This window comes from Bison bison, unplaced genomic scaffold (genome assembly GCF_000754665.1).
Source record: "Bison bison bison isolate TAMUID 2011002044 unplaced genomic scaffold, Bison_UMD1.0 scf7180017864345, whole genome shotgun sequence".
NCBI lineage: Eukaryota > Metazoa > Chordata > Mammalia > Artiodactyla > Bovidae > Bison > Bison bison.
Window position 1 is genome coordinate 48,448 of NW_011494917.1, and position 24,248 is coordinate 72,695.

General features: G+C 39.4%; 1 protein-coding gene across 2 annotated transcripts in view; it reads right to left on the reverse strand.

Annotated features, from left to right (window-relative positions):
• Positions 1-24,248, reverse strand: part of LOC104999121 (von Willebrand factor A domain-containing protein 8-like) — a 135,829-nt gene that overhangs the window by 23,622 nt on the left and 87,959 nt on the right. For both annotated transcript variants that reach the window (XM_010854591.1, XM_010854592.1), the window contains exons 13-14: positions 12,917-13,077; positions 10,728-10,841 (exon numbers count right to left, since the gene is read on the reverse strand). In XM_010854591.1, coding sequence (XP_010852893.1) covers positions 10,728-10,841; positions 12,917-13,077 — 275 coding nt within the window. The remainder of the gene's footprint in view (positions 1-10,727; positions 10,842-12,916; positions 13,078-24,248) is intronic.

Below are 24,248 nucleotides of genomic sequence, written 5' to 3' on the forward strand. Positions count from 1 at the left end.
AAATTTTCTATAAAGAAGCTGAGCGCCGAAGAATTGATGCTTTTCAACTGTGGTGTTGGAGAAGACTCTTGAGAATCCCTTGGACTGCAAGGAGCTCCAACCAGTCCATCCTAAAGGAAATCAGTCCTGAATATTCATTGGAAGGACTGAGACTGAAGCTGAAACTCCAATACTTTGGCCACCTGATGCAAAGAGCTGACTCACTGGAAAAGATCCTGATGCTGGGAAAGATTGAAGGCAGGAGGAGAAGGGACGACAGAGGATGAGATGGTTGGATGGCATCACCAACTCAACGGACATGAGTCTGAGTAAACTCTAGGAGTTGGTGATGGACAGGGAGGCCTGCCATCCATGGGGTCACAAAGAGTCAGACACAACGGAGCAACTGAACTGAACTGAGAAAATGCACGTTATATAGACTAACAGAGAGCAGTTTCCTGGGGTGAGAGAGGGTGGTGAGAAGGATTAAAAAGGGGTCAGACAGCACTTTGGAGATCATGGAGGTATTTACTATCGTGATTGTGGTGACAGTTTCATAGGTGTATAAAATGTAAAAAATTATCAAACTGTACACTGTAAATATATATTTGTATATTTGAATTACAAAGCTATTAATAAAACCAAAACTTCAATAAGTTTCTATCTTCTGACAGAAATTATATGCTACATTTCTGTCAAATGTGTATGTTAAAGAACTTGAAACAATAACATAGAAGGTTTTTATAAAGATATTAATCATGAACTGAAAAAGGATTTTGTAACTGGCCTTTCACACTGTAATACTAATGTTCCAACTCAGAACCTGGAGGTTATGCAAGTCTGTACACAGTCCACATTTCTCCTGCTTTGCAATGTAGCAAAGCAAATTCCTACTTCATCTTTATCCCACACAATGTCTAATGTGACAGATAAGTAAATAGTTAAATAGATAAATGTATTGCTGTTGTTAATAACCATCACTGCAAGAAACTTTTTGAAGACCTTTGTTGGCAAGGACAAAACAAAGATAAGTGATAAGTAAGAATAATGGTTTTTCATTAAGAGCAGAGCAGCTAGTCTAAATCTGGTCTTGAATGAGTTTTTGAGAGAAGGTGCATTCTTGTATCAAATATGTGATACATTTGTGTATAAGAAGACAAAAGTAATACATACAATAATAAGTAATATGGCTTCCCTGGTGGTTCAATGGTAAAGAATTCACCTGCAATGCACGAGGCTGCCTGCAATGCATTGGATCCCTGGGTCGGGAAGATCCCCTTGGAGAAAGAAGTGGTAACCCACTACAGTATTCTTGCCTGGGAAACCCCATGGACAGAGAAGCCTGGCAGGTTACAGTCCATGGGGTGCAAAGAGTTGGACACAACTTCATGACTAAACCACCACTGCACAGACCCTTCACAAGCACAGAGTTTAGAACTTTTACTTGACCATAAAAATGTTTAGGATTATTTTTCAAAATCAGAATTTGCTTACAGCACTTTGTTTTGAGAACCAAACACAGAGACTTGGGCATAAAATCCTGAATCTAACTTGAATTTTGTTAAAAATGTACACAGACTAATTTTCCAGAAAAGAGATCCTGAGGTTTCTAGAGGAAGTGGGAGAGAATGCTCAATCCTAACTACCTTCAAACGTGAGTAAGAGTAAAATCTAACAGATTGAGGATTGTGCCCAATGTCCACTTACAGTCCATAAGTAATTAATAGAAACTGGAAGATTATCAACTCTCTTCAATGTTTAATCATAATCAATAAAAAAATATTCAATAAAAATACAAAAACATTAGAGCATGTATAATTACAACTGAGACTAGGCCTCTAATCTTTATTGCTTTCCTGGGATAACCAGAAGCCTATTTTTGGTAAAATAAACTATTGGTAATTCACAGAGGTTCTCACCCACCCTCATCTAGGCTCTGACCAGCAGCAGGAAGGGACACATTTAGAAGCCTGTAGTATTTGTACTCCTCCTTTCCCCAAAGAAATTTTTCTCATCAAAGGAAATAGTTCTATTTTGGTCCTTACTTCCTGTAGGAAATGCTGGCATGGTGTCTGGTGAGCACGGCCATCACGTTATTTCTAACCCCAATGTCCACAGGATTCCAGGTGTCCTGCACTAGAAGGGACGGCTCTAGCATTTATTTAGCTATTTCTAAAGGAACTTTAGCTATGTCATTAGCTGCAAAGAATACCTGCAGAGCACTACAGAAACGATTGAGGTATATGGTGAAATTAGAACACAAAGAAGGTCAGCAGAGGAGTCGAATATAATTGTACTGAAACTGGGTTTCATACGATGAAGTTGAAAGGCTTGGTAGCTCACTGCTAGTAGCTGATAATTATGAGGCTCTATGTTATCAGACTTGTCATTAAGAGCAAAGTAGTCTTAATTAGTAGGTTCATAAAAGGAAACATTGCTAGCTCAGAAAGTTATCGGTTGTTCTGGGTTAAGATTTATTCGTGATTCCAAAACATTTACCAAGTGTTCTACTATGTATCAGATACTGTGACATTTGAAACAAAGGATGAAGTATAGGGCATTAGAGGGTCCGGACTACATTACAGTCCTCGATTCCAGTTTTTTCCTAAGACCCAAGTGCACCCTCTCCCTTTCCTTTGAACACCAAACTCCTTTTTGTGACAATTTAAGGTTGTTCTTTTGTTGCTGTTACTTGTAACTGAAGGATTCCTGCAGAACACAAATATGAAAATTGTTCCTGTCTGAAAGCCAAAATGTATCTAAATTTACCAAACTGGGTCTAGAAGCAAAGTAGCCTAAATCTGACTTCCTTTCACTCTACCTTTGATCATTTTCTCTATCTCAAATGCCCCACAAGGAAACAAAGTAGTAATAGCTGAGTTTATTTAAAGATGAAGAGAAATAATAATCACTTTGCTGCACTTCAGTTCCATGCTTAGGTATGGAATGAAAGAATAGAAGATTTGAGCCTGAGTTTCTAATTTATAGTTCAGATGCTAATGCCAAGAGTGACATATTAGACACGGACAGAACACAGGCTCAACTCAAGCTATTTGTCAAGTAACATGACAACGGGTCACATTACTTACAAGAACCACTCATGAAACAAATTAATTTTCTCACAGGACACAAATTTCCCACTTTTCATGCTATGCTATTTCCTTTCGGTGGAGCTGCCCACACTCAACCAAATGAAAACATCCTGGACAGATACAGTCAAGTGGCTGAAAGAAAGAATCTAATCTACTATAACCCTAAAGGACAACATATTTATTCTAAGAAAATAGTGTGTTTCTCCAGTTAAAAAAAAGGAGGAACACTGATAAGGAAAGGAACCAGGCTGTCAGCTGGCAGAAATACTTTGGATGGAGAGGAGAATTCATTTTGAGACAACTCGCCTCTGAAAAGTTAATAAAGTCCTGATAAATTGATAGAATGTAAGAGAAAGAAAGAGAAGTTCAGTCCAGGAGGCTCAACACCTAACTGATGATATATACAGAAGAGACACCAGCGGAAACAGGAGCGTGAGTGGAGAGGGGTGATGTGTACGCTGTGCGTATGGAGAGCAACACGTCCAAATCAGGGCTAGTCAGAACACGCCACGGGAGGAGGAGGAAACGGACAGAAGATGAAACTGACAGGATTCCTGATGTGCCTGAATGTGCTGAGAGGAGATACAGACAACAGGCAAAGTGCCTCTACAAATCTAAGAGCATAGACACTATATCAAGCGCTTTTTCCAACCACAACAGTATGAAACTAGAATCAATTATATGAAGAGAAACAGGGCCTTCCCTGGAGGCACAGGGAAGTGCGAGTGGGTAAGAATCTGCCTGCCAATGCAGGGGACACGGGTTCCACCCCTGGGCTGGGAAGACTGCACCTGCCACGGGGCGACTAAGCCTGCACTCCACAAGAGAAGCCACCTCAATGAGAAGTCTCTGCACTGCCAACCAGAGGGCAGGCCCTGCTCACTGCGACTGGGGAAAGTCCACCCGCAGCGACAAAGGCCCACTGCAGCCATAAACTAACTAACTGAAAAAAGAAATGGGAAAACATAAACACGTGGCCACTAACCAACACGCTGCTAAAAAACCCCATGGATCAATGAAGAAACGGAAGACGAAACCAGACAATATCTCAAGACAAACTGATAATAAAAACAGCTTTCCAACATCTATATGAGGCAGCAAAAGCAGTTCTAAGAGGGAAGTTCATAGCAATACAAACCTACCCCAATAAACAGGAAAATTCTCAAACCTAAGTTACCATCTAACAGAATTAGAAAAAGAACAAAAGCCTGAAGTCAGTAGAAGGAAAGGAAAAAAAAATCAGAGACAGAAAAAGTAGACACCAAAAACTAATTGAAAAGATCAATGAAACTGAGAGCGGTCTTTTTGTTCCCTTAATGATAAACAAAACGGATAAGCCTTTAGTCAGACTCATCTGAGGGGAAAAAAAAAGAGGACCCGAATAAGCCAAATAAGTAATGAAAGAGAAGTTACAACCAATATCGCAGAGGTTAAAAAAACATAAGAGAGTACTATGAACAGTTACATGCCAACAGATTAGATAATGAGAATAAATGGATAAACTGGATAAATTCCCAGACTGAATCAGGAAGAAATAGATAATCTGAACAGACTGATCACTAGTAGTGAAACTGAATTAGTATTCAAAACACTCCCAAGCAAGTATAGGATCGGATGGCTTCACAGGGAAATTCTATCAAACATATAAAGAAGGGCTAATAACTATTCTTTTCTAACTACCCCAAAAAATTAAAGATAAGGGAACTCAAATGTGTTCTACAAGGCCATCATCACCCTTATACCAAAACCAAACTAAGACAGTACAAAAAAGAATATTAGATGCTAAAATAAATGCAAAAATTGACAAAATAATAACAAACCAAATTCAATACAGAATAATGTGAATATAGATGCAAATTTTTTTGACAAAATAATAACAAACCAAATTCAACAATATATAAACAGGATTATATACCATTATCAAGCAGGATTTATTTCAGGGATGCAAGGATGATTAAATATCCACAAATCAATCAATGTGATATATCACATCAAGAAAAATAAGGTTAGAAATCACATGATCATCTTAATAGATGCAGAAAAAGCATTTGACAAAATTCAACATCCATGTATGATAAAAAAAACTCTCATCAAAACTGGTATAGAGGAGACACATCTCAACATAATAAAGGCCATTTATGACAACCCAGAGCAAACACTAACAAAACAAAAAGGCCACCTATGGAATGGGAGAAGGTATTTGCAAATGATATGTCTGATTAGGGATTAATATCCACAATACACAAACAGTTCATACAGCTTAATACCAAAACCAAGCCAAACCAAACAACCTGACTGAAAAGTGGCAGAAGTTGTGAATAAGTATTTTTCTAAACAAGTTTTACAGATGGCCAAAAGGTACCTGAAAAGAATGCTCAACATGGCTAATCATTAGAGAAATGGAAATCAGAACTACAGTGCCATACCCTCTCACACCTGTCTGACTGCCTATCACCAAAAAGAGCACAAACAACAAGTGTTGGTGAGGATGTGGAGAAGAGGGAACCCTAGCACACTGTTGGTGGAATGTAAATTGGGGTTGCCTCTATGGAAAACCATATGGAGGCTCCTCAAAAAAAAAAAAGCAAACTAAAATGGAACTACCATACGATCCAGCAATTCTACTCCTAAGTGTATAATCCAAGAAAATGAAAACACTGATTTGAAAAGATACATGGACCTCAATGTTCACAGCAACATTAATTACAGTAGACACAATATGGAAACAACCCAAGTGCTCATCAACAGATGAATGGATACAGAAGATGTGGCACATATATACTGGAATATTATTCTGTGTAAAAAGAATGAAATACTGTCATTTGCAGCAATGTGAATGAATCTAGAGAATATTATGCTAGGTGCAATAAGTTAGACAAAGACAAATGCTGTATGTTTTCACTTGTGGAATTAAAACAAACAAACAAAACAAGAGAACAAGTGAATACAACAGACACAGGGAACAAACTAGTAGTTACCAGCCGTGAGAGAAGTGGAGAGGAGCAAGACAGAAATAGAAGATGAAAATGTACAAACTGCTATGTATAAAGTAAGCTACAAAGATACATTGTATAATCTATAGAAACACTGAATCACTATGTTGTAACCTGAAAATAATATTACAAATCAACTATATTTCAATTAATACACACACACACACACAAATATTTGTATATAACTGGATACTTACTAGTTGTCTTAAAAATAAAAAGTCAAGCCAAATTGGAAAACTTATTTTTTTGGTGCAAATAAAGTATAAACTTATATGTGCCAACTTTTTAAAGAAACTCGCCTTCACTAATAAGTTTCTGTGAGGTAAAAGAGATCCAACCAGTCAATCCTAAAGGAAATCAGTCCTGAATATTCATTGGAAGGACTGATGCTGAAGCCGAAACTCCAATACTTTGGCCACTTAATGTGAAGAACTGACTCATTTGAAAAGACCCTGATGCTGTGGAAGATTGAAGGCGGGAGGAGAAGGGGACGACAGAGAATGAGATGGTTGGATGTCATCACCAACTCAATGGACATGAGTTTGAGTAAGCTCCGGGGGTTGGTGATGGACAGGGAAGCCTGGCATCCTGCAGTCCATGGTGTCGCAAAGAGTCGGACATGACTGAGCGACTGAACTGAACAGAACAAGAAAAAAAGAGAAGAAGGTAACTTCTTTATCTGTGTTCCCACAGCATTATGTAGAGATCTTTATTGTAATATTTAAAAGCTGCATTTTAATTTTTTATTTATATATTTGCTGCTCTTCATATGTAGGCAATTACTAACTTTAGGAAAAACAGAACATACGTAAAAAGAGAAACATAACTGTAGTCTACTGAATGACTCAGCAGTGTACAGTTCTTGCGCCATTATAATACTGCAAACACTGAATGACGTTCTAAACAAAATTATTACCTAATATTTAGGAAGAATGGGAGATAGGAAGTATGCATGTGTAGTGGGAAGGGGGATGGTGGAAGAAATATAAACTATAATTTTCCATAGTAGGAAATCAATGGGCAGTGCCCAACACTGAAAAATAAATCCAGAAATGTCAATAAAAGTATATTATTTAGTGACATGGAAGTAAATATCAAAAGAAACAGCTCAGAGTTGAAAGTGGTCATCTCTGAGGAATAGGCAACAGGAAAGTGTCCCAGGACACATAACAGAGGACCGGTATTTGAAAAACTGTCTGGCTCAAGTTTTATGCATATTTAACAATAATTAAAAAAAAATTTTTTTTTAAATAAGTGAAGGAAATAAGCAGCGCTATGATCTGTCTCCACCGGTTTCAGAGTGACTTCTGGAGACAGAACTGAGCCTGGTTTCATTCACGGGAATGATGAAAATCAAGGGTGATGAAGACAGGACGCTTTGGGAAAGAAGCACTACCAATCAGTCCGAGTCAAATCCTGAATGTGAAGCCTGGGGCCACTTCGTTCCTGAGAGTGTGTTCATTTGTAAAACTGCTTGTGACCATGAGGAGAACTTGGGCTCCTTCCACAGAAAAGGGCTGCCGTTTCCTGGATGTTTGGTGAGCAGACAATGCCCTTCGAGTCCTGAGGGAAACCAATGGGCAGCCCTGCTGGGAGCTGTTGCCCAGCTGCTCTGATTTGTCTCCCTGAAAATGCAAGTGCTCCCTGATAGGTGAGTCACATGCAAATAAGGTACAGTCATTTAATGTCATAATCCCAAGGTATGATATATGAGAGGGCTCTTTATAAGTTGCCTCCCTCAACACTCAACCAAACTACTTACTGGCTAGAAGAATCTGAGGATAGGCAATAGCCGTGTAATCAAGCAAATTTTTACAGAGATAATAAGATTAAATATTTTCTCTCTACGAAAAAATTCCAAGGATAAAACATAAACACAATAAGAAACACACATAATTAGCATTTGCTGGATTTCATTGTTTTAAATATGGCAGCAAGTCCTTTAGGGGAAGGAGTGGCTTCAATCAAGTAAGATTCAATTAAGTGACTGGGAATTCCCCAAAGTACTAATAATAATCTCTAATTACGTGAAGATATCCATGGAAATGTAATGAGGCAGAAAATTACCTATAATTGCTAGATCTCTTCTAAAGGAAAGCATAGTATGCAGCTGAAAGAAATATTTTCTTCGAAACTTCTTAATTTGAAGATTTTAGGGAGCTAGGCATGAACCCTGGGTATAGCGGGGAGCAGGCTGCCCCTCACGATCAGCAGGGACAGCCAATCTCATCTACAAACAATAAGTGCTGGTAAGGATGTGGACAAAAGAAAACCCTCTACACTGTTGCTGAGAATGTACACTGATACAGCCGTTACGGAGAACGGCATGAAGATTCCTTTAAAAACTGGGAATAAATCTACCATATGACCCAGCAACCCCACGACTGGGCACATACCCTGAGAAAGCCACAATTCTAAAAGACACATGCACCCCAACGTTGACTGCAGCACTATTTACAACAGCCAAGACATGGAAACAACCCTAGATGTCCATCTACAGATGAATGGATAAAGAAGATGTGGTACATACATACAGTGGAATATTACTCAGCTATAAAAAAGAGCAAATTTGAGCCAGTTCTAGTGAGGTGGATGAACCTAGAGCCTATTACACAGATTGAAGTCACAAAGAGAGAAATAAATATCGTGTATTAACACACATACATGAAATTTAGAAAAATGGTATTGATGAACCTATTTGCAGGGAAGGAATGGAGATGCAGATGCAGAGGCGAATCGGTGGGACAAGGAGAGAATGTGATGAATGGAGAAAGTAGCATCAATACATATACTCTCGCATGTGTAAAATAGATAGCTGGTGAGAAGCTGCTGTGTAATACAGGGAGCCCAGTCTGGTGCTCTGTGATGACCTAGATGGGTGGGATGAGGCTTGAGTGGGAGGGAGGCTCAAAAGAGAGGGCATATGTGTAACATTATGGCTGACTCAGACTTCCCTGGTGGCTCACATGGTAAAGCATCAGCCTACAATGCGGAAGACCCGGGTTCAATCCCTGGGTTGGGAAGATCCCCTGGAGAAGAGAATGGCAACCCACTCCAGTACTCTTGCCTGGAAAATCTCGAGTGGAGGAGCGTGGTAGGCTATACAGTCCATGCGGATGCAAAGAGTCGGGCACGACTGAGCGACTTCACTTCACTTCTTCATGGCTGATTGACATTGTTGTACAGCAGAAACCAACACAACATTGTAAAGCAATTTTCCTCCAATTAAAAAGTAAATTTAAAAGAATTTTCAAACCCATAGGAAATTTGAAAGAATAGAATGTGAACACCCAAATATCTTTCACCTACATTTCACCAACTGTTAAGACTTCACCACTTTGTGTTCTTGCTCTCCCTTGCTCTTTGTTTCTATGTGGTACATTTGAATCCATTCATCACATCTTCTTTACCCTGAAACGTTTGGAAGTAACTTGAAGGCATCTTTTTATGTTATCCCTTAGATATTTCAGAATATGGCTCCTAGGAATAGAAATGTTCTCCTTTGTAAAACAATAAACAGAAAACTCAATTAAGAAGTCAGGAAGCCAGAAGGAGGAGCTCTCATGCCCTGTGACAGACAATAGCAGGGTCAACAGGAAGAAGAAAACCTTCCTTTGCTTGCCTGGCAAGAGCTCAGCCAATGAGAGATGGTTAGGCTGCCAGGAATAGAATGAAAAGCACCACACTTCCAACCCTCAACTCCACCAATGCACTCTCTGTTCGTTATAGCTCTTCCGACTTTCTTTTTCCCTTTTAGATGAGTCCTTCCTCCTCTTCTTGCTGCATAAGGACTTGCATGTAGCTCCCCATGGTTAGAGACCCCTTAAATAAACCCATTTTTGTTGGAGAAACAACTGGAGGTCTATTTGTTTTAGGCTAACACCTTCATAAACACAATACCATTATGAAACCTAAGAAAACTGACATTAATTCAATAACATGTAAACTTTCTCAACTGTCCCAAAATGTCTTTCATAGCTATTTTCATTTGATCTTCTGATCCAGGATCCAATACATTGAATTTGGTGGCCACAGTTCTGGAAGAAATGTTTAAATAAGACACAAAGGGCACTCCTGCATCAGATGACAAACCCCAGAAGTAACTGATCACTTTCTTGGCGGGTAGGCACAGTTAAGCGTGAGACCCTTTTTGTTTTTTCCTAAATGATACAAAATTTGGGGCCAAAATTGAACTGCTCGGACAACAGAAGAGGGATTATCTTCTCAAAGCTAATGCTCTTATAAGATGTTTAAACACTTCCATAAAAGCAGGCTGAAAGTACAGAGTACATGTGTTAGTTGCTAAGTCGTGTCCAACTCTTCGTGGCCCCCCGCCAGGCTCCTCTGCACATGGGATTCTCCAGGCAAGAATACTGGAGTGGGTTGCCATTTCCTTCTCCAGGGGATCTTCCTGACCCAGGGATCAAACCTGGGTCCTCCTGCATTGTAGGCAGATTCTTTACTGTCTGAGTCACCAGGGAAGCCCTACAGAGTACATCTTGGAGAGCAAACTCAAGCCTTAAAAAGTGTGCAAATAAGATCTTGTCTAAGACACCAAATTAGTAAGCCATTCAAAGTGATCTTGGTTTGAGCCTAGGTTTAGAAGAATAATTTTTAAAGACGTGCACTTGACAATAAGAGTAAGAGTAGTATACCCCGTTACCTCTGCTGCAGCTGCTCATCAGACATTTGCAGCTCCTCCTTCAAGCGCAAGTACCTGTCTTCTCTCAGCAGCCTGGAGCCATCATAGAGGCTTAGCTCCCGATCATGGATCAGCCTAATGGCCAGGAGAAGGCCAGGAAACAAATGAGTCAGTTTAAATGTTGAAGCTATTAGAGGTATAGTCAGTCAGTTAATATTTTAGCCATTTCTATTATTACTGACAATTGAGTCTGTTTTGTTAAATGCACTTTTTGATATTTTAAGTTGGCTAGTACCATTATACTTGGCAAAAACAGTTGGTTTCTGTACTGGAGGGCAGTAGTCACGGTTACTAGATGTGAACAGGGAGGACAAAGAGGAGGAGAAGGAGCTGGAAAGGGGAAGGAGGAGGGAAATGAAAAGCAACAGCTGAATGAGTGATTCAGCATAACCACAAGGTAGATATTAATGAACGAGGCAATTGGCACATACTCCCTTGAATCTAAGGTAATACTTTAAGACATAGTATTATCAAAATAGTTCTATCTTTTCAATTACAGGATTTAGAATATCTAAAATCTTTACAAGGAAATAACTAGTGATATTCCAGATACCAACTATGATGGAACCTAGCCGTCCATGGCACAAATAGCATTGTCTTCCAGATGCTGCAGAGCTTACAGAGTGCTGTTCTAGATTCTACAGCAGCCACTAAGGTTTCCTGATGTCCACTGTGCAACTGCCCCGCAGACTTCTGCCCAGTGAACACTGAGGAGAGGGGAGACTGCACACTGCAGAGCTCAGCAGCACGGGCAGTAGAGCCACCCAGGTGTGGATGCGAGCCCCAGCCCCGGACCTTATCCGCTGAGTGCCTGGGCAGGGGAGAACTGACTACCTGCCTAAAATTTTATCTTGTATAAAACTAGGGCAGTAACACCAACCTCACAGTATTGCTGTGAAAATTACATAGCTAATGTAAGGCAGGTGCTGAACATAGCTGTTCTCAATCTTAGCTGCACATTAGAATCTACTGGGAGCAGGTTAAAAATACCAATGTTCAGGACTCACCCTGGATCAATTACATCAGAATTTGAGGAGGTGGAGACCAGGCATCAGTCATTTCTAAGCCTCACTCCCATAAGGAGAGTCCACAGCTGAGACTCTGAGAAACCCTGGCTTAGCACAAGGCCTCGCACAGATTAAGAACTCAATGGTAGCTGCTGCTGCTGTTACTACTACTTGGCCACATGGGCAAGAAAGAGCTAATAAAAGGAGGCAGCAGGCACTATTTCATTTGTGTTTGCATTTGTCTGTTTAGAAGAGGGAAAAACTGTAAATACATGGAATGTTTATGATAAATCACTGGAAGGTTGTGGTTATGACTTTTAAACGTTCTCAAGCTGAATCAGGATTAACAGTGTTTTTAGAATCTTTAATTGTACTTGGTACCTGCATCTCATCAAGGACAAAAAAACTGACTACTCAGTTCAGGAACTGGATTATTCCACTTATTTGAAATTTCCCAACAAGTTAAAATTTAGAGTTAAAAGTTCAAAACAAGTGATAGAATCAAGATGTAACAAACAAACAAACAAAAATAGTATCATTAATCTCCCAAAGTGACACAAGATGGGACTATTTTCCGTGAAAGTTACACATGAAGTCTTAACATAAAAGAGAAGTTAACTATGAATGGGTGGATATTTGCCCTACCTAAGCTGAAATAAGAAACATGGTTGACACAAATGTTGAAGTCTGTAAACACAAAGTGAACTTCAACCTATATAATCAAAGAGCCATTATACATTTTACATAAGGAACTATATTTTCTCTCTCAAAAACAAATTCCAAGAATGTATCAACCAATAACGTAGGTCTAGGACTGAAAAAGGAGTTTGTAAACAGTGAAGCTTTGACTCTGACATACTATAGAAACTTCAATTGTGACTTATTGCATAGATCAATCAACATATATATAAAGTCTCAAAACTACTACTGAAAAATTTGCCTTTTTCCGCTCCTACACAGAGAATTTTGCTATGGTGCTGGCTTTTCCCAAAATGTTCATTACTCGAAGTTCTACTCTACTGTGTTTACAACAATAAACACATCTGCTGTTATATTTGGATATAGAATTAGAAATTCCTTGAGAATTATATAATCCAGTTTAAATTAGAAGACTGAGAAAGCTTTCTGTGACTCATAACCGACCTCTGTAACACAGCAAGCGTCCCGGCATTGACTCTGTGAATGCCATCCAGGAGAACCAGCTTTCCTTCCAGAGCAGCGTTTACAAGGGGCGAGGACCGCCAGGCAGTGTCTCCATTGGGAAGCGTGTACCTCTGCTGTAGCAGATCACGTGCTGTCATATCCTGAAACCGGTCCCAACACCCACCAGAGAAAATACAGAATTAATTTTTAAGACATGGACAATAGCTTATTTAGCCTTAGAGTTACCTCTATCTGAACGTAATATTCCATACAACAACTGGGAAGTCATCTTCTCCAATCCATCAAAGAGAAAGATATTCAGAATCTTTTCTTGGTTATCTGAACTTTTTTCCTATTACTCACCCACATAATATAGTGAGGGCTTTTTTTCCTCTTTTTTATTTAGAATTTTCTTCTTCTTCTGAAATGTTTACTTGGTACCTACGCAGATGATGGCAGTTAACTTCTAGAGAACTTCAATGGAATTTTACTCAATCAGCTTTACTTGTGAAAGGGCCAAAATGTATGACTTCCTTTTTAAGAATTAGAGGCCACAGAAACTCATTAGGAGGAGATGCTTTATTAATAATGTGCGTTTTTTGGCAGTTGAGTTTTCCTGAAAAGCCATGCTAGGAATCACCTCAGCGACTCACATTTAAAGAGACTTGAAAATGGAGGAAACTGAGAAGAGTCACCAGATGAGGAACAGGACCTGACAGGCAATAGCACAGCGCTTACAAGAAAACACGGTGCTAGTGTTTCAGCGACAACAGTGCGGGCATAAGATATCCACCTACGATACAATGACTGGGGTGTGACAATATGAACATCTTCTCCTCACATGTGTTAGCACTGAAGGTAACAGTTTCTTTTCTGTTATGGAGTGTGCACAGTCGTGTCTGACTCTTTGTGACCCCATGGATTGTAGCCCTCCAGGCTCCTCTGTCCAAGGGATTCTCCAGGCAAGAATACTGAAGTGGCCATTCCCTTCTCCAGGGGATCTTTCCAACTCAGGGACTGAATCCAGGTCTCCTGCATTGCTGGCTGATTCTTTACCATCTGAGCCACCACAGGAGCCCTTTCTGTTATTGGCTTCAGATAAATTCTGTGTCACTTACATCAAACAAAGCTAAACATTTACAGTCAATCTTAGCCAAAAATTTAAAAGCTTCTGTAAATTCTTTGATACCCAACTCTAGTTTCAAGATGACAGAAAATGAATGAATTTGTTTATATTCATGACAGCAAAAAAATCTGTATTGAAATCAAGATTGAAATGCCTCGACCATCAATTTCCTCATTATCAAAAAAGTACTGACTTAGTATACATTAGCTTATAATGAATCAACAACACTTGAGAAACAATAATATTCAAGCTGATAAAATAAAAATTCACATTTTTTAGGCAAGAAAAGAAAAATTTAAACATAAACGTTCTCTTCCTATTTGGCTCTCCTCCCTCTCCTCTAGTGTGCATTTTTGCAACCACTTTATGCATCAACCAGACTTCCCTCATGGCAGAAAGGCCTATTCAATCATAAAGATCAATTTTCCTTCTTCTGGGACCATCCACGTAACTTCTCAGAAGACAGCATTCCTTTCTAAATCCTGAAAGGGGTTCCAATGACCCACTACTCACCTTGTATGTACAGACATCTCTGGTGTCTTTAGGTACAACTTTAGGTACAAAGCCAAGATATAATTTTCCTTAAAGACAGTGATTGGTGCAAAACAGACTAAGGAGATACTGGGCTACACCTAATAGAAGTTCTTGGCTTAATTAATGTAATGACCGCATTCATGTTACTAGCTATATTTCTTACACTCTATTTTATAAGATTATTGCTTCTTGCATGGCCAAATGTGTGACTAAGCCTCAGATAAAAATTAATGACATTAGGTGCCTTGATATGATCAGTCAAATATATAGTTCTATAAAACCAATGACTGTAATAGTGTGATTCTAGATATGGGAAGAAGCAGCAAAAGAGAACCATTTCCTTTCCAAAGAGTCAGACACGATTGAGAGACTAAGTACAGCACAACATATAAAATGTATAACAAAAGAATATAAATTAAAAGGTGGGATACCTTCTTCACGTTACCTCCTCTCTGAATACTTCTGTGTGCATGCATGCTCAGTCACTTCAGTCTGTCTGACTCTTGTGACCCCGTGGACTGTAGCCCACCAGGCTCCTCTGTCCATGGGACTCTCCAGGCAAGAATACTGGAGTGGGTTGCCATGCCCTCCTCCAGGGGCTGTTCACCACCCAGGGACCAAACCTGCTTCTCTTAACATCCCCTGCTCTGGCAGGCAGGTTCTTCACCACTAGAGCCACCTGGGAAGCCCCAGAGAAGGCCGCTTATTGCCTACAGAAATGCCTAAAGGAAGTTAAAGAAATGGTTGGGGATTAACTGTGAAAAATCCCAGCTTCATACTGAAAACTGACCCAACTCCTGAGTCTCTTGCGTGGGCCCAGGAAGAGGAGATGAGGAATGTGACTGTGGCATTAGAGGTTCAGACTCCAGTGGAACTGAGGTGAGCAACTGGTAACATTTTTTATTTTTTTTTAATTTTGACAGAGAAAATTCCTTACTCTCACACCAACCACATCCTTAATCACTGTTTTGTGAAAGATACAAAACAGCACAACTTCATTTTGTAGTCATGAATGATTCATATTTTGTTAATTCATACAATGTCTACAATACGTGCCTCATTCAAACAAGTAAACATTTACTAATAAAGATCATGAGAAAGACAACCAATACGTAGGGCTCCTTTTTTCCAACTTAGCAGCTGTCAGCCTTTTACTGACTGAAGTAAACTGAAATTAATGGCTTGCTGCTACACAACACGGGGAAGGCAATGGCACCCCAGTCCAGTACTCTGGCCTGGAAAATCCCATGGATGGAGGAGCCTGGTGGGCTGCAGTCCATGGGGTCGCTAAGAGTCGGACACGACTGAGCGACTTCACTTTCACTTTTCACTTTCATGCGTTGGAGAAGGAAATGGCAACCCACTCCAGTGTTCTTGCCTGGAGAATCCGGGGGACGGGGGAGCCTGGTGGGCTGCCGTCTATGGGGTCTCACAGAGTCAGACACGACTGAGGCGACTGAGCAGCAGCAGCAGCTACACAACAAGCAGTAACAGATCAACAAGAGTTCAAAGTTACTGCTGCCAGCCACAACAACAGACCAGAACAGTCTCCCTCCCTTCACTCTCCCGAGGAGCAGAGAACAGAAAACACCTGGCATTTCCGAACACAGCAGCTCAGTCCAGGTTTACCCCTAAGGTCTCCGCAAACTATTATGAGAAAAGGAGCCATTCTTCATTTCTACTGTACCTGTGTACTGAAATAAAAAAAAACCCTAAGGGGGGAAAGTATTCTCTTTAATAAAAGTAGTTGGTTTTCATAATTAAGATCCTGGAGAAAAAGAGACAGGATTGAGAGAAAAGACAGAATTCCAGCTTTTTCTTAAAAAGATAATTGCCCCCACTTCCCTTAATATTAGTTATAATAAGAAATTATTTTCAATTGTGAGTTATTTTCCACTGTATGACAGTACAAGCACACCAAAGTAAAACTGAATTTTCACAGAACTGAACCTAATCAAGTTTAATAAACAGAATTTTTTCAGAACAGTCTGAAATGGGTCAGTAACATGATCTCAATATTGTTAATTTTTAAAACAGAGTAACAACTTTTTCAACTGTTTCTGTCTACAGCATTTGGATTTAGTACCATGAAGCTGTTTTAATATCTTTATTTATTTTAAAACATATGGCAACATGGAATTGTTAGAAAATATGTCATTTTCTTATTCTTCTTGCTTACACACATATCCATAAAGCTTACATATTCTGCTTGCATACATATCCATAAAGCAAGCAAAAACAAAATTTTAAAAAGAAATATGCTTACTCCATATGAGCATTTTGAAAGCACACTAATAAAAACAAAGAACAATGAATGTCCCAATTTTTGCATATATTTTTCTTATTCTTGAAACCTTTGAACTTAAGAGAATAAAAATAGCACTAATGATATCATAAGAGGCCAAACCATTTCCTCTTTCTTTGTTTCCTTACAAATTTAAAAATAACAGGACATGAAAACTAGTTCCTTTAGAACACTATTGTCTAACCTTAAACACCTCACCCCTTCATTCAGATCCCTGGAAAACATCTATATATGTCTTAAGATTCTGTGTCATTATGAATTTTGCTCCTGTGACTTGCAATAGAGAAACTCTACTAAAAATAAAAATGTCCTATTACAATGAGAAGCATAGGTGCACAAAATGTACCAGAATGTAGACTTGAACCCTAAAGCAATTATAAATGCTTTTAGGACCTCTGAATGCTATGCATTAATTTTTCTGAGATTCCCTTGAGAAACCTGGATATAGGCAGGTAGTTTGATAAGTAACTTCAAAAAGTGGTTGTGTGATCAGTGACTAGAATAAGACTAGAATTTGTTTTCCAAGGTACAATATCATTCAGAAAAACAAATGAATATAGTAAATTTTTAGTGAATAAAGAAATTTCAGCTACCTCTCTAAATATGAATGTTTTATAAGAAAGTAAAATTTTATATTATAAAGCATATATAATTTTTCTGGCAGAAAATGTCAATGATTATGGCAAAATTATGATATTGAAATATATACAAACTATGACCTCAACTAGATTAAAAAATACACCTTTCTACCATATTTATGAACCCCAAAGAGTTTCAGAAGCAAGCAGGCTTCCAAACATATGTATAATACATTATAAAATTTAAAATAAGTTGTTAAAGAAACCTAAACAAGAGAAGGTGAAACCAAGAAAGGTAAAGATGACCCACAAAACATATAAGAAGAATCTAAAATGTGAATCTAATCTAATTTCTAACACACAAAAACACTGACATTAAAAAAAGTCATATATTAATAAGCTTTAATTCTACAGCATTGACACCAAAAAGCAGCAGAACTACAGTTCTTGATGATGAGACTAACAGAAATTTGTTTCACGGTCTATCATATAAAGAATAGTGTGAAAACCACTGAGGTACCATTTCACGCCAGTCAGAATGGCTGCAATCCATAAGTCTACAAGCAATAAATGCTGGAGAGGGTGTGGAGAAAAGGGAACCCTCTTACACTTTTGGTGGGAATGCAAACTAGTACACCCACTATGGAGAACAGTGTGGAGATTCCTTAAAAAACTGGAAATAGAACTGCCTTATGATCCAGCAATCCCACTGCTGGGCATACACACTGAGGAAACCAGAAGGGAAAGAGACACGTGTACCCCAATGTTCATCGCAGCACTGTTTATAATAGCCAGGACATGGAAGCAACCTAGATGCCCATCAGCAGATGAATGGATAAGAAAGCTGTGGTACATATACACAATGGAGTATTACTCAGCCATTAAAAAGAATACATTTGAATCAGTTCTAATGAGGTGGATGAAACTGGAGCCTGTTATACAGAGTGAAGTAAGCCAGAAAGAAAAACACCAATACAGTATACTAACGCATATATATGGAATTTAGAAAGATGGTAACAATAACCCTGTATACGAGACAGCAAAAGAGACACTGATGTATAGAACAGTCTTTTGGACTCTGTGGGAGAGGGAGAGGGTGGGATGATTTGGGAGAATGGCATTGAAATACATATAATATCATATATGGAACGAGTCGCCAGTCCAGGTTCGATGCACGATACCGGATGCTTGGGGCTGGTGCACTGGGACGACCCAGAGGGATGGTATGGGGAGGGAGGAGGGAGGAGGGTTCAGGATGGGGAACACGTGTATACCTGTGGTGGATTCATTTTGATATTTGGCAAAACCAATACAATATTGTAAAGTTTAAAAATAAAATAAAAAAAATAAAGAAAGAATAGTGTGTTAAGGAGTTAAAAATAGAAGTAACAATAATTACAGCAGCTAATACTTATGGAGGGTTTTACTAGGCAAGAAGTAATTCACATAAATTAACTCATGTCCTCCTTATAATCTTAAAGGATAGGTAAAATTATTGCCTTCATTTTACCCAATCAAGGACACACAATTAATAAGCCAAGGAGCCAGGTTGTCCCCAAGAATATTATTACGACAGATACAGCAACAAATTAAAAGAAATTCCATAGAGAGAGCCAGTCTGGATTAATCAACCCATGTACATGGTGTAGTGCTAATAAGGAAGGTACCACTGCACACCATTCAGGCTACCCTCCACAAATGCTGCCTCAACCAACCTCTTTGGCAAGAATTAGTAACTACCGATGTTACTGCTCCATGAAATGACCCCTAAAGCAGCCAGTCTCTATTGTTGTTTAAAGATATCTTTAAACGTGTATATAAAAGATTGAGATGAAACTGCTTTAGCTATAGTTAAGAGTAATTATATCTCTAGGTGAATATTATTCTTTATTTTCTTATTCCTGAATTAAAAACATAAGCCATTGGCATCTAATTTTTTTTGACTGGGGGAAGTAAGTATTATTAGTTATTATTTTTTTTATAAGAAATTTGCTGGAATTTTGTAGTCTTTCTAGGTCTACTTCAAATAAGTTTTGCTTATCTGAAAAAACTTACCTTACTAGAAAATATCCTGCCAGTAGTATAAATACTAAGAAAATCTTGGATTTAAGGAAATAAAGGAATACAGCAAAACTAACTGATGTAAATCATTAACTTTGCAATAAGGGATTAATTATGTCCATAACAATTAGGGTCAGAATACTGCATAAATACTGCATACACACATAATATTAATAATTTTTAGGTCCCAAAGTAGAAATGAAGCCATTATTTACAGTCTAAGCATACTCAGTGAACAAAATGCAAGGCATGCTGCCAACATTCCTGTGTCATTTATGCTTCATCTCAAACAAAAAGGCCTCTTGTTTTACATATATTGTAAAATTATTTATAAACTCTTTCATGCTTCTCCCTCAGGTTCTTTTAAAGGAACTATTTTTAACCAGTCACCAGTATAATAAATGCTTCCTTTATGGATATAACGATGGCATCACAAGACTGCCATGATTGTTTTCAGTTACTCTATTGATGGAAGAAGCTGATTTTGAATCATTTATAGCTCTTTACTGTAACTAGTGGGATCGACTGCAAGATGATCCACTCTAGTTAAAGATTTATACTATGAACGCAAAACAAAATTCATCTGCTAGGGGCTAACTAGAAGTCAAATCCAGTATCTCACAAGTGACCCACCAAAGGGACATCTTAATAAAGTCACACAATAAAATATACAATCAAGGTCAGAGTAGGTGCAAAAAATGTAATATGGATTTTGTGAGTTTACACAATCAAATCCTTTCTACTAGCCTTGCTATGGCACAGAGGCTAGAAAAGTAAAAACATCACTTCTTAGATGAGTTCGGTACATGACCCAAGTTCTACCAAGCATTCTCCCATACACGAAACTGGGAATTGAAAAAACTCCTGGTGAGAGTGAAGTGCCAGCCAGCACAAGGAAAGCCCCTCTTCTAGAATGGTTATGGCCCAGTTCTCCCAGCTCTGTCATTCCTAACTGGGTGAAATCTACACACTGCACCCTCTCTCTCCCAGACATTCTGCAAGCTACCTAACACTCTGTAATAAATTGCTCTCAGTTTTAGGCAGCCAGAATGGATCCTGTTGTCCATAAGCAACCCAAGTATAATAATTTTTTAAAAGTAAACCAACTTAATGAAAGCTTGTTCAGAAATGTTCACAGACAACTAAGTATATAAGGACTTTCTGGTGGTCCAGTGGTTAACAATCCGCCTGCCAAGGCAAGGGACGTGGGTGTGTTCCAGGAAGACTCCATATGCCTCAGAAACTAAGTCCGTGTGCCGACTACTGAGCCCGTGTGCCGACTACCGGGCCTGCGCTCTACGCCCGTGCTCCACAGCAAGGGAAGCCACTGCAATGAGAAGCCCGTGCACCACGGTGAGGAGTAGCCCCCACTCGCCATAACTGGAGAAAACCTGCGTGCAGCAAGCCACAAACAAATAAAAACGCTAAAAACCAGATATATGAAAGAGGGTAAAGGACAGTTCCAAAAAGGAAGGCAAAACGCAGAGATATTAAGGAGCAAAATCCCAAGACACACAAACTAAAGAACCACATGTTATCCAAGTGGTACTGCAAACTTTGCTGCGTTTTATCACAAATGTTTGACAGGTGGGACAGTAGCAATCTATTCAAGTTTAAATAATATTGGCCTTATAATAGTAATAAATAAAGTATAAAATCAAAGATGTGGTAAGTGCTAATAACCTGTTCAGTATTCAGGAAAGACCCATGGAGCAGTTAATTGCATTTGGCCTCACTCAACAGCACTCGGATTCCTTCTAGTCAGCCAACCTAGAAAGCAGCACAACAGACAGGATGGGAAGGTATGAGGAAAGCTGTGTTTATCCCAATTCTGTGACTTATGATAAATGGGGGGAGTGAGTAAAACATCTTCAGAGTTAAACGAGATAATGTCTGGCACCTAGTGGGTATTTAATAAATAACAGCTGAATCTGAATCAGTCAAAGGAACAAAATCCTAATACTTTAAAATTTAAATCTAATAATAAATCTAGGCTAACAGTTCAGGACACTAATAAAAGTATAATAATAGCACTAAATCATACAATCACACTGTGTGGATCACAACAAACTGTGGAAAATTCTTAAAGTAATGGGAATACCAGACCACCTTATCTGCCTCCTGAGGAATCTGTATGCTGGTCAAGAAGCAACAGTTAGAACTGAATATGGAACAACAGACTGGTTCCAAATCAGGAAAGGAGTATGTCAAGGCTGTATATTGTCACCCTGCTTATTTAACTTATACACAGAGTACATCATGAGAAACGCTGGGCTGGAGGAAGCACAAGCAGGAATCAAGATTGCCGGGAGAAATATCAACAACCTCAGATATGCAGATGACACCACCCTTATGGCAGAAAGCAAAGAAGAACTAAAGAGCCTCTTCATCAAAGTAAAACAAGAGAGTGAAAAAGTTGGCTTAAAACTCAACATTCAGAAAACAAAGATCATGGCATCCAGTCCCATCACTTCATGGCAAATAGATGGGGAAATGATGGAAACAGTGAGAGATTTTATTTGGGGGTGGGGGGCTCCAAAATCACTACAGATGGTGACTGCAGCCATGAAATTAAAAGATGCTTGCTCCTTCAAAGAAAAGTTAGACCCACCTAGACAGCATATTAAAAGGCACAGACATTACTTTGCCAACAAAGGTCCATCTAGTCAAAGCTATGCCTTTTCCAGTAGTCATGAATGGATACGAGAGTTGGACTATAAAGAAAGCTGAGTACCAAAGAATTGATGCTTTTGAACTGTGGTGTTGGAGAAGACTGAGAGTCCCTTTGACTGCAAGGAGATCAAACCAGTCAATCCAAAAGGAAATCAGTCCTGAATATTCTTTGGAAGGACTAATACTGAAGCTGAAGCTCCAATACTTTGGCCACCTGATGTAAAGAACTGACTCACTGGAAAAGACCCTGATGCTGGGAAAGATTGAAGGTGGGAGAAGGGGATGGCAGAGGATGAGATGGTTGGATGGCATCACTGACTCAATGGACATGAGTTTGAGTAAGCTCCAGGAGTTGGTGATGGACAGGGAGGCCTGGCGTGCTTCAGTCCATGGGGTCACAAAGAGTCGGACACAACTGAGTGACTGAACTGCCTGAACTGAATGACTGAAATATGGGCTTCCCAGGCAGTGTTAGTGGTAAAGAACTCACCGGCCAATGCAGGAGACATAAGAGACGTGGGTTCAATCCCTTGATGGGGAAGATCCCCTGGAGGAGGGCATGGCAACCTACTCTAGTATTCTTGCCTGGAGAATCCCATGGACAGAGGAGCCTGGTGGGCTACAGTCCACAGGGTCACAAAGAGTTGGACACAACTGAAGCGACTTAGCATGCACACATGATTGACATATGTACATTACCATGTGTAACATAGGTAGCTAATGAAAAGTTGCCGTATAGTGCATGGAGCTCAGCCTGGTGCTATGTGACAACCTGAGGGGTGGAATGGGATGGGAGATGGAGGGTTCAGGAGGGCCAGGACATGTATATACCTGTGGCTGATTCATGTTGATGTACGGCAGAAATCAACAGAATATTGTAAAGCAATTATTCTTCAATTAAAAATAAATAAATACAAAAATACTGTATGACAAAAGAAATTCTAATCTTAGAATTTAAAGAAAAAGTAAATATGGAAACAAATAAGAAATTGGTAAAGAAAACTTTGACAAAGGTTTGAGCTGGCCCTTTAAAAACAATGTAAATTTTTCAAAATTTACTTATGCACTCCTTCCTACATTGATTTCCTAGTACACATAAGCCACAGGTCAAGGTGCTGACGAGACAGTAATGAAAAAGACAAACATGGATCTTACATTCGAAGGGGAAAGAACAAAACAGACAAAGGAAAAGGAACGGAGGCTGAGAAAAAAGGAGAGAGGGAGGGAGGAGATGCCAAAAAAAAAAAACCAAAAAATGTATGTATATGTATCTCACATACTGGTCAGTAGTACACAGAAAATGTTGGGTAATGTGATAAGCAAATAGCTCCATGGGTCACAAATGCTTTCAGTAAGTATACTCAAGTTTCTATTTGAATGATAAAAGGCCAAGTGAAGATCAAGGGAAGAGTTCTCCAGGGTGAGGCAACGTCCTGTGCAAAAGTTCTGAAGCAGAAAGAAGCTAAACGGCGTTAAGGGACTGACAGTAGTCAGCGAGGCCAATATAAACACAACCAGCAGAGGGTCCAGCCTGGAGAGAGGTGGCTGGAGATGCAGGCATGGGTCACATCAGGTAGGGCAGTGTCTTTCAATCCTGCCTCCCTGTTAGAAGCACTGAGTAACTTTTGTAAAAATGCATACATCTGAGTCCCACATCAAACCAATTACTTCATATTCTCTAAAGGTGGGGGCTGGACACTGAAAAGTTTTTGAAGTTTCTTGGGTGGCTCCAATAGGCAGCTAAGGTTGAAAAGCATTGGTGGACGGGTCATAAACTAAGACTGCTGCTGCTGTTGCTAAGTCGCTTCAGTCGTGTCCAACTCTGTGTGACCCCATAGATGGCAGTCCACCAGGCTCCCCCACCCCTGGGATTCTCCAGGCAAGAACACTGGAATGGGTTGCCATTTCCTTCTCCAATGCATGAAAGCAAAAAGTGAAAGTGAAGTCACTCAGTCGTGTCTGACTCTTTGCGACCCCATGAATTGCAGCACGCCAGGCCTCCCTGTCCATCAACAACTCCCAGAGTTCACTCAGACTCACGTCCATCGAGTCAGT